This window comes from Cricetulus griseus, chromosome 3 (assembly GCF_003668045.3).
Source record: "Cricetulus griseus strain 17A/GY chromosome 3, alternate assembly CriGri-PICRH-1.0, whole genome shotgun sequence".
In the NCBI taxonomy this organism is placed as follows: Eukaryota; Metazoa; Chordata; class Mammalia; order Rodentia; family Cricetidae; genus Cricetulus; species Cricetulus griseus.
Window position 1 is genome coordinate 241224045 of NC_048596.1, and position 11469 is coordinate 241235513.

General features: G+C 38.3%; 1 protein-coding gene across 1 annotated transcript in view; it reads right to left on the minus strand.

Moving 5' to 3' along the window:
• The window catches only part of Pou6f2 (POU class 6 homeobox 2), a 492516-nt gene extending 484342 nt beyond the window's left edge, over positions 1-8174 (minus strand). The window contains exon 1 of the mRNA XM_027409383.2: positions 8070-8174. Within this exon, the coding sequence (XP_027265184.2) occupies positions 8070-8174 (105 nt within the window). The remainder of the gene's footprint in view (positions 1-8069) is intronic.
• Between the last annotated feature and the right edge of the window lie 3295 nt (positions 8175-11469).

Below are 11469 nucleotides of genomic sequence, written 5' to 3' on the forward strand. Positions count from 1 at the left end.
TCTGTTTAGGGGAATTATAGAAGAGAAAAAACAATCCCAGTTTGTATGTTTCAGTGCTCATAGAAAGTAGCTACGTGATGGAAATGTATTGGGAGACAAACCTGATTTTATGAGGGAGTGGGCCAGTCATCATTTTTTGCTTCTAATAACCAGTGTGCTCAAATTTTGGAAAGCTTGTAGGGTGTTCTCCTCAACAACTTAGTTGCAAAGAGTGTTTTAAAGTACATACATAAAATAGTTTCTGTATATATTAAATTTAGAAAGAGATTTATAACACCTTTGGACAATTAGAAGTTAAATAATCAAGCATTTCTAAAATCCTTAATGTGTGTGGTATAACTGTGCACACACATGTGTGTTCATATGTTAATGTATTCATGCATATGTGTGCATATACTTGTGTCTGTGGAAAATGGATTACCAAATTGACCTGTTTTCATTCTAACCTTTAGTAATTAGAAATCTAAATATGTTCATTCACACACACACACACACACACACACACACCATTTTCCATAAAGAAATCACAATTTTAATTCTTGAGTATAACATTAATTTTCTACCACAGAACAAATATGATTATTTTGGATTTAAGCATGGTTTTCTTTTTTTCCCTAGACTATAATTCTAGGCATCTTTTTGCATTAGCAGCATCAAAAATGTGCTAAGAAACAAATCCAAGAATACATAAAGCTCACAGTATTAAAGAACATTTTGAAATTGAGGCAATGAATGCAGCAAGAGTCTACTTTTAAGACTCTGGACACCTCCACAAAAATAGAAAATTTCAGACATGGGGCCTTTATATTACAGCCAAATTTTACAAAACCTCCTACTTTCCCCAAATTCTGACCTGGGGCACTTCACCCCCCAATCATCACTTGTGCCTTCCACCCAACCAGCATCTTGTCAAATCTGGCTGCAAGATTAAGTTTCCCAATTCAGAATTCAATATTGTAACCCTAAGGATATAAGATCCAAGCTGGAACATTCTGTTTTTTAAAAAAAATGGATAAAATTGTTTCAGCCCAGAGACCACAGTTGGCCCAACCATAATGATGAATCGTCAGGACTGACACTAAGTGAAATGAGTTTGATGTTCTTGGCTTTACTTGTGCACATTAAGCAGCATTTTACATTTGTCCCAACTCTCAACCTTTCGGAGGAGAGGTTGAAGGAGTCTTATGTTCTTGTATTGTGTAAGGCTTATAAAATTAACAAGCTCTGTCAGAGCGGTTTGTCCTGCCGTGTTGAGTTTTTTGTGTCTTTCTCCATCCTGTCCATGCTGGCCTTCACTTTTAGAGATATTGAACTTCTGTTTCTATATCATGCTTGCTTTTCTCTCTTGGAACTAATGCATTTTATCTAAAAACGATGGATGTGAATTCTGTCCTGAACCCTCTTAAAATTCAAAAGGAAACTTAAGCTAACTGTAACTAGTGCACTTTGTTCTCTCCAGGGGAATTTGCTGAGTTCTGATGAGTGCTAAAAATCTTCCTTTTAAGGGATATCTAAGCTTTTCAAAATATACATATTTAAGTCTCTGGGCACTGGAGAAATACTCTTTTTAAAATAGTTTCTAAATATTCAGGTAAAAGCAACATTGACACAAAATTAAGTCCCCAAAACACCTTCTGTAGTAAGTTGCTACTTCAGAGCTTCAGCTCACTGGTCAACCTATTGTAAAAATGCTCCAAGGATGTCTGACAGTGTTCTTTAATTCTGAAATTCACATATGACAATGACACACAGAGAGCTTTTCTCCTTAAAGTCCCTTTGGAGATTTGATTTGTCTTAAGTTGTTTTCACTATATATGATTTCAGTTACAAAGTCAGCTGAAGTAAAATTATGAGATAACAACAACAAAAAAACAACAAGGAAGCAGATGTATTGGTGGGTATGTTTGCTGCGCTTGAGCGTTTGTCTCTCCTTCTGGGGGTCCTTCCTGCCTGGACAGCCCACAAAGCTTCACTGTTCGTTTCTTACTCATTACTCTGACTCTGGATCACAGTGGGAAAGAGCAGAATGGCTGACAGGCATAAGACAGTGAAAGAAGAGAGCAGAGTGCCAGAGCAATGCTCTGAGTGAATTATCCGTCTCATTAAAGGTGTTCGCACATTTGTGTGCATCTTTGATCCCAGGAATGGAGAGCTGGTGATTACACGGGTACATCTTTGCCTGGGAGCAACCTATCCCTCAAAATAGGTGAAATTTATTCTGCCAATTCCTTGCCCCCCACCTCAGATCCTTTACTTAGAAAAAGGGCTGCTAAAGACAGTGGTGTTGCAGTTCACTGGAATCTGAACCCAGTATCAACAGCTAATCTGTCTGGTGAAGAAGGAGTCCTTTCTATCATGGGAGATTTAAAGCTAGTGAAAAAAACAAAAGCTATTTTCCAAGGACCAGCTGGATGGAAGAATAAAGTATTTTAGTACCTAAAGCAAATCTAGACCTTTTTCTTTAATATAAATAATCAAGGATGTTTTCAGTTGTCTTGCTGTTGTTTTTTGTTTGTGTTTTTTTACTTGCAAAATGTTAGCTCTGAAATAACAATATGGTCATTCATGCATAAGATAAATAAAATTAACACAAGCTTAAGTTAACCCAGGAAGTGAAGTTACCAGGTAAAAACAAAGTCATTTTCACAATCACTGACTCACACTGTGGGACTAGAAGAATAAGAAGATGATGGGAAGAGAAATGGACCCTTCCTAAATGTAATGCTGGCGCCTTCCTTCAAATACCATCCTCAAAGTGAGACTCAGAAGTAATGCACAGGGAGAAAACCTAGTACAAGTCTCCAGTGTAATCTCAGAAGAGCTCAAGGCAATGTGGCTTAGTAGAGCTGTTTCCAAGTGCTCAGAAAGCAAGACCTGACTTGGTCATTTATTCCACTGGAATACATTAATCTATTAAAAGAAGAAAGAAAGATAAAAAGGAAAGAATCGGAGTGGGAGGGAGAAAAAAGGAGTGACAAAGGGAAAGAAAACTGTAATACTGGCTTTCAGTTTCTATTTAGGACAGCTATACAGTTTTTTCTTTAAACCATAAATGCAAATTAATTTAAAAGTAGTATAATTTATATTTTCCATGTATATTCAATTTATGACCAATATTTACTTTCCTCCCATATTGTTTCTGTGTGTCTGATTCTTTTTTCTTTGCATTTTATTTTCAACTTTACTTTCTGCTCTTTCAAATATTATGAAAAAGCATGATACAGTTGAAAAGCGGTGTTTTTTCCACATTTGCAGATATGTCCAAAGCTAATTTTGATGTCAAAAGGAGAAAGATGCTTGAGACTGCTTGGTAATGTGCAGTTTTCATAGCAAGGCAAGTCAGTGGGCAAACAACTTCTTTCCCTCACCTCCAGCCAGCACTCGGGATTTAACAGGAAGCTCACCATAGACAAACTTTCTTTCACATTCTTATTTCACAGGTTATCACTGCACTGGTAAAATGACTTCATAGTTCACATTCCCACTTCAGGTTTAAAATATGGGGAAGACAACAAAATTAAGACTACCAGACAAGAAATAACCTAAGCCACATTAGACTGGCTTCTAAATTTGTATCTAATGAAGCGTTTGACATCAATAAGAAGGACATAGGACAAGTTCAATCTTAATGACTCTAGCACCATTCTGGACCTGAAGAAAATCTGTCATTAAGTTGTATTTCACAGGCATGCACATAGTGTACACACATATTTGGAGGCAAAATACTCAGATACAAATAAATAAATATTTTAAAAAGACCCCTCCCCCCCAAAACTTGTACTTTACTAATATACTAACCACCTATAACACCATGGGAAGTGTAATCTCAATTAAATTTGAGCAATAATAATTTCACATCCTGAAATGTGTACATTTATGGAAGCAGTTTCCAAAAATGTCATTAAGATCCAAATGACTGTCACTAAAGTATGTGAAGTGGTAGTTAGCATGTGTAAGACAGGGTTAAGTAAGCCCGAATGTTTAAATTGTATATATTTGGCAGGAAGGGCAGTCTAAGCAGACTGACGAAAACATGCATGTCGTTAACTTTTGGCTAGGATCAATCTCTACCTCATGTCAGCTTGAAGGTGTTTCAGGTAAGCAGAGTATTTTGAGTATTACATTGGCTATTTTATGGAGCAAAAAGGATATAAATTAATCACTATTTCAATTGTTTTGATACTGAAACATGACTTTTTTACTGGCTTTAACACCAGAAAATGGAAGTGAGAGACTAAGCACTGCCACAAGTCAAATGCAGGCCACACAGTGACAACAGCCTCTCTGAGCCATTAACCTGGGCTTCTAATATACAACTGTGAAAACTCTGTAAATTGTATAAATCTACTTGAAAATAAGATCTATTTTATAAGGAAGTCAAGCTGCAAATGCTTTTGAAAACCCTTCCAATATTGCGAGAATACAGAACATTTGGTGACTTCCTTCCTCTGTAATCTAGCAATGCCCTTTAGAATTGCACCCAGGACCCAGTTGTTTCCCTCCCATCACTGGCAAACTCTTTTTTTTTTAATTTAAATTAGAAATAATCTTGTTTTACATGCCAATCCCAGTTCCCTCTCCCTCCCTTCCTCCCCTCTTAAATATGCTTAATAAACACTTTTAAAGAAATCTAATTTGCCTTACCCGTTGATTTTAGTACACAATTTAACACCATCTATTGGTAATGTTTGCACAATAGTGTATAGACTTGTGCTGCCAGCCCAGACCCTCAGAGCTGCATTGCATGTCTGGATAGTAGACCTCCCAGTTTCTCTGGGGAGCACAGTGCCAGAGTATCTGATATAGTGACCAGTCTCCATAAGATGAGCAGAAAACAAACCAATAAAAACAGTCTGTAATTGTGATGGACTAATCTGTCACTCATAATCACAGGTTTACAAAAGAGAAAAGATGAAGTAAACATTTAATGACATTGAGAGGTGGATATTTAAGCCTTCTGTTTTTAATTTAATGATAATTTGAGCCCACAAGTCAAAGCCTCCTTAAACGCTGAGCTTGAATTTGTTTGAAATTATCTGAAGGATAACAATCCAGTCTTTGGAACAAGGGTTTAGGGAGCTTGCTACAGATAATTACTATCGAAAATCTGATTTGATTTCTAAAAATTGTATGAATGAATCGAGTTTTTTGGTCTTGATATACTAGGCAGAGAGCTTGTTCTTCCAAGTCTAGACTGTTTAATTGCTTGCTTTAGGGAGGGAAAACCCTGGGGGAGAGTCGTATATGAGCAATATCTGCTGTGTGAAGTCAGAACTCTCCCAAGCTAGATCATGCCCAGTAATGCAGAAAGGTCTCATCTTCCCTCCAGTTGAAGTGACTGTACATATTTGATCCCAGAGCTGAATGAAAAAGAAAAGCAAAACTGGCCACATTTCATGGAAACCATCCAGTATTTTGAATGGAAAACACAGCTTGCAACTGTTTATTTGCTTCTCCCAGTCAAAGCTATTTAAATACAAGAATCAGAACAGGAGGGGGGTAAAAATAAACACCCCAACACACATTCTAGAATAAGAAGCAAACATTTGCATTATCAGATGGGACTGTCCACACCTTCGAAGTAGGTATTAGAGGGTATTTAGTCAAGGGCTTGAATACAAAGCCTCCTTTTCGGTCTGTGAGGGACTGCAGAGTAATTTTTCCCCTTTTCTTTTTCTTATGTTACAAACAATCAGGTAAAGAAACATTCTTATCTGTGCTGTAATAGTTAAAATGAATCAATTTCAAGTGTTGACCATTTCAATATTTGTCTTTATAAACATGAATTAATTTAGACTTCCATGGTATATATAAAAGACTATCTGGTATTTCCCTCTCCCCTTAAATAGTGCTTCAATTTCAAATTAAAGAAATGAATATTTGAGTGTGTGTCTTTGAGTACTGAAATTCTTACAATCTTCAAAATAACCATTTCTATCATTTCTATCTTCACAATAAGCATGAGTTTTTAAAAAACAAATAATGTATGTAAAGTAATGCCCCCAAATGGCAGCTATTTGGATGTAACTATTTACAAAGTATCAATAACAAGTCGTTAGGATTAGTGTGGTTTCTGGACATACACCTGGTGTGCACACAAGACACAGAGCCAAGGAAGTACTTAACCTTGACAAATCAGAAGTCTTGCATCTGTAAAATACACACTGGTTCATCCTTAAGGGTACATGATGGAACCTTTTAGAAGTATACACATTCACAATTGATTTCCAATAAAAAATAATCTTAAATAACAAACTAAAAATATTCCTTCTTTTTTTCCACTGAAAACATATACAAAAGGAAACCAGAGTAATTTGGCCCAGTGCTATGCACCATAACTACTTCACAGAGAAACAGTATATGCAACTGAAGAAAAGTTTTATTAAACAGGGCAAGACAGCTGTCATAGGTTCACGTTTTAATCATATAGGAAAACCTCATCTACTTTAGCAGATATATGCTTAATTCCCCACTACAAAATTATTTGGGCTCCAATTGATACACTTTTCTGCCAGCAAATACAATACAGCAGGTCTTGGCAGTATATACAATTAGTTGCATATTTTCTCCTGACAAATATATGAACACAGCCTTCACTCTATAACATGCCAACAGAATAAAAATAACTTCAAAGTTTAAGAGAATTTTTTCATGTTCTACTTTTAAAATAGTGTGAGCATGTAGAAATATGGTATTACGTATCTGACATTTTCCATCTAGAAATGCATTATGAAGCATGCTGGTGTTAATAAGCTATGTACCTTCAGCCTCCTGAAGTGCTTTGCTGTAATTTGGTCAAAAACAGAGTAAGAAAGTATATAACTACCATACAATTAACATACAGCAAACACATTTTATGTCTTCACCTTGCCAGCTTGCCTTGACTGGAGAGTGTGAAAAAAAAAAAAAAAAAAAAAAAAAAAAAAAAAAAAAAAACCAAAACTTTTTAGAGTTCATAAATATTCGTAACCACATTCTGATTTACCAGTTAACAGTTCTTAAGCAAGCATAGAGAACTTAGAGAAATTTTTAACACAAAGCACATTTCAAAGAAAAACTATATATTCCTTTTTTGCGCACCCCACCCCCATCACCCCCCCTCCAGCAGGGCACTGTCATTCCTTCCAGCACTTCGGTTATCAGAAGGCAAATGAAAAGACAATGATCCTTTCCTCCTCTCATTTAGCTTCCGACGCAAACATTTAAGCACAAACATAAAGTACCGATTTAACAGAAAGCTCCGGACAGAGAGAGCAGGACTCACTGACCCATTTGGAAGACAAAGACGACAGAACAGCACAGCTCTAAAAATCAGCTTGTGAGGCCTCTGAGAGATATTCTTCTGGCATTTCATCACAGCAGCCCCAGACCAGTTCACCTCCCTGGATACAGAGAGGAGGAACTAAATAGAGCTGTTTATTAAAGCTGCTGTGCTGGATTGCATTAGGAAGCGCGGGCAGGCCACCTGGACCTTTCAGATTGTGGCGGTGTTTAATTTGCAGCCTGCCCCTCTGCAGCAGAGGAGAGGAGGCGACGGCTACTACTCCATTTACCAGGCTCAGTTACACACCACCGGGGCTGAAGTAAAGGCACTTGTATTTGTGCACTTATATTTTCCATATAGAGGGAGGGGGAGAGAAGAATACAATCCAAATAAAAATATTGAATAGCACAATAAAATATTATAACTACTACCTAGGAAGCCTGGTACTTTATTTTCTTCACATACTTTATTTCTTTCAGAGATCACAATCTAGGTAGAAAAAAAATAAATTCGCAAAATGAAAGTTTTTTCATATTCAGCCCAAGTCATAGATTTGAATTTCTCTTTGAATTTCTTGGTGGGGATTTTGTTTTGGTTTCTGTTTTTAAGAGCATCACACTGAAGTTTCCAGCTGAGCTTTCCTAGCCAGATTTAATGGGCGCCTTTTGCCTTTCGCACTTTCAGCACTACGCTGGCAGGTAGCTGAAGACACAGATAGAAAGATGGTACAGTAAATATGAATTATGTGAATCATATGTGAGACCCTTGTGGAAAAGGGGGAGTTGAGAAATGGCTGACTCCATACCTGACCAATTACAGCTTGCATGGTCCCCGTGTCCTGCTGCGCTGGGAGATCGCAATCCATCATATGTTGTCTTTGAAAAGGAGAATGGGGGTTTCTGGCATGCATCTGTCAATCAAGTTCTGCACTCACAACCATCACCAAAAGCAAGGGGAAAAAAGTCAAGCTGCTCCACCAAATAGGATGAGACTGTCATGTGACCTCCGGCAGAGACGCACACACATTCACTACCTCCATAGAGCGTAAGAATTTTCTGTAGATATGAAATGACATTGACAAATATCCAATACCAAGTAAATAAAGTGAGACAAACAGCTATTCACCAAAGACAAAATGTTAGCTGTAATCTTCTGCTAAAGGTATATAAAAATAAAAATAAAAACATGAAGATTCTTTTTAATGCTCTAGAAATGTAATTTAAAAAAATAACTTTTATGTGATAATTGAGTCTTTTTTACAACATAAAAATTTTAAATTATAAATCACTGCTGGACTTCTCTTAAGCTGTCCCTTGTGATTGTATTTTCAAAACTTCTAAATGACCTTTTGACGACATGTAGTTTCATAAAAAAAATCACCGTTATAGAAAAGCTTAAAATATTAACTATTATGTATCACAGAAGCCCTGATATTTATTGATTGGAAATGGATATACAATCATTTGTGTAAACTCTGATGACTACTCAAATATAAAATATTCAAAGAGTGTAAATAGTAGTCACTAAACTTTTCATCTTCCAAAAGGTTAGGGAAAGATTTACTTCTAGCTCATCAAAACTGATGCATCACAATGGCAAATAGTTCCACTTTCTTCCCTCCTCCCATTTAAATAACGCTATTTGATCCTCCACACTGTAGGACGGATTGCTGGTATATTGTGGGCCATGTAGTATAAGGCATGAAAATAACCAACTAGCTTTTTAACCATTTCAGGATTAAGAACCTGACTTTGAAAACATTATCCTACAGATAATGCAGACTTGCTCTTTGAAAAGCCCAAATCACAAATGGCACTATTTATTTAGTGACTTTATAAATTGGTGGTTGTTTGTCCACTTTTCAACCAGAGCTCATTAACTACTGTGTTTTCCATAACAACAACAAAAGATTTATAAAATGTTATAAAATGAGAACTCTTTAAGACTAAAAACTAATGTTAATGTTAAACTTGGCAAGTGGTAAAATTAAAAGAAATGGCTAATACACAATATGTACACATACCAGCATCCGCAAGCAGAAGGAACTACTGCAGGTCGAGAACTGAGGACTGGAAGATCCCACTAAACACCATTAGAATTCACAGTCCACGCTGAAGCCTCTGTCCTGAGACCCTCGACAGGGACTTCGACACAAAGGGATGTTTCTACAATCACCCCCAAACAGGGCCTTGCACGCCCATCACCCACCACTTACCTGGGGTGGGGTGAGGGAGGCTGAGGCTGTCTGCTAACCACAGTGGAAACCTGCGGGCTTCAGGGGCAGAAGGGCTGGGAGGCCATAGTGGGCTCTGGGGACCGTTTGCCAGACTTCAGGCAGACAGGCAGAATGATGGCCAGGCCGAGTTGAGGGGACAGGCGGGATGAGCATCTGTGCAGACCATGGGATCTGGCGACCCAGGAATAAGCCTGGAGTAGTCCTGGGACTTTAGGGCTCCAGCAGCCTGAAGTGCCCTGCTCTGCTCTGAGCCAGCCCTGAGCCAGCTTCATGAGGATGCCTATGGACTCCCTGGCTGCCAGTTTCCTGTGTCTGCTACCTCTCTAGTTGTTCAGTGTCCTCCCGGGGACCTTAGCTTCCTAAGTGTCTCCCCACAGGATCAAGAGTCGGGAGGTGGGGGTCAGGCTGTAGTATGAGGAGACCTTTGAAGCTCCTTTTTCATGTTTTGGCGTTTGCGTTTGCTACTGGCTGCAGGACACCACGGCTTGCTCATAACCTATCAGCTGTAATTCCTGTATGTGAGCCTGGAAGGGGCCTTGAGCCAGGCTCTGCCAGATCTTGCCTTAATTCATTATCTCCTGGTGGAAACCCAGGGAGGCCTGACAGTTATTTCCATTTCACAGATGCGGCTCAGAAAAGTAAATGAAAGAGCTGTGATTTAAAGTTGCTTTAAATCCAAAGATGGAACTTCTATAAAACTGGAACCTGTTAGCATTTAAAATAATAATTTTAATTTAATTATAATGACAATGATTTAAATGAAAATGACGGCTACCGTATACGAGACATTGACTTCTTTGACAAATATTTATGCCAAGTCCCGTACTCAGTTCTGGAGACACAGCAAACCATGTAGGTTACTTTTGAAACAATAAATACAAGTAGAGAGCTTAAAGATTCATTTGTGGGGATTGTCTGATTCTGAGTGCTGGAGGAAGTTTATAATTCTAGAATGTCTCATATAAAGGTATCTGTCCATCTATGACCTATGCTGGGTATGGCCTTGGGCAGGTGACAGATTCTCTAACTTTTCATAGAAATTTCCCATTTTTATACCAGAGAGACAATCCCTTCAAGGATTTGGAGAGATGTTTCATGGAAGCTTATTGGGTTATATTCTGCTGGTATTCAAGAAATCTTAGTTATTTCCCACCTGGGAGGGCAGTAGAAAGGTGAGTTCTACTGGAGAATGAGAAAGACCACATGCAGGTAGTAGAAAGGTTTGGGTTGTGGTATGAAAAGAAGGCACCTCCTGCTCCTCACAGGGACAGCATGGTCAGTGCTTCTCACCCCACCCCCAGCTCCCAGTGTGAGTGGCACACATTAAAGACTTAAAGAGTTGAAGACAATTGGGAGAGAGTAGGAATGGAGATGTTTACTTCCACCTCTACAATAGAATTTAGGAAAGGAAATCCAGTAAGTAAAAAGTTTACTATGACTACCATCCCTTCTGCCTTCTCATCTCCTCATCCAGTTTTCATAAAATCATGCATTGTTGACCCATTTAGGCTACCTCCTTCATCATAGTGCAAGAAGACACTGGGCTCCCAACATAGACCATCTTATGTAACAGATGGCATGAGCCAGACAAAAAGAGGTCTCACCATCGTCCCTGACTCTCTCAGCTTCTTGGACTGGGGATTACCCTGACTTCTTAACTTTAAACCACAAAGGATGCAAAGATAAGGGCAATACTGAGACCAAGGTAGAGTGATATTTACATAGACTTTCCATTCATTTGATGCTTTGGACTCTTCAAAGATAAGAGATGGTATACCTAGACACTTCTCCAACAGGGCCAAGAACAGTAAATGGTGGGTGCATGTTTCCACAAAACCCATGAACAAACATCTCCTGCTAGACGGCTAGACTCCATTTCCCCTTATGCTATTAGAATGTGTAAGTTTACATCAGCACACCAGCACATGCCTTTCTGCCTGCTGAGATCCGCTTGTGTCTCTGCTGTCTC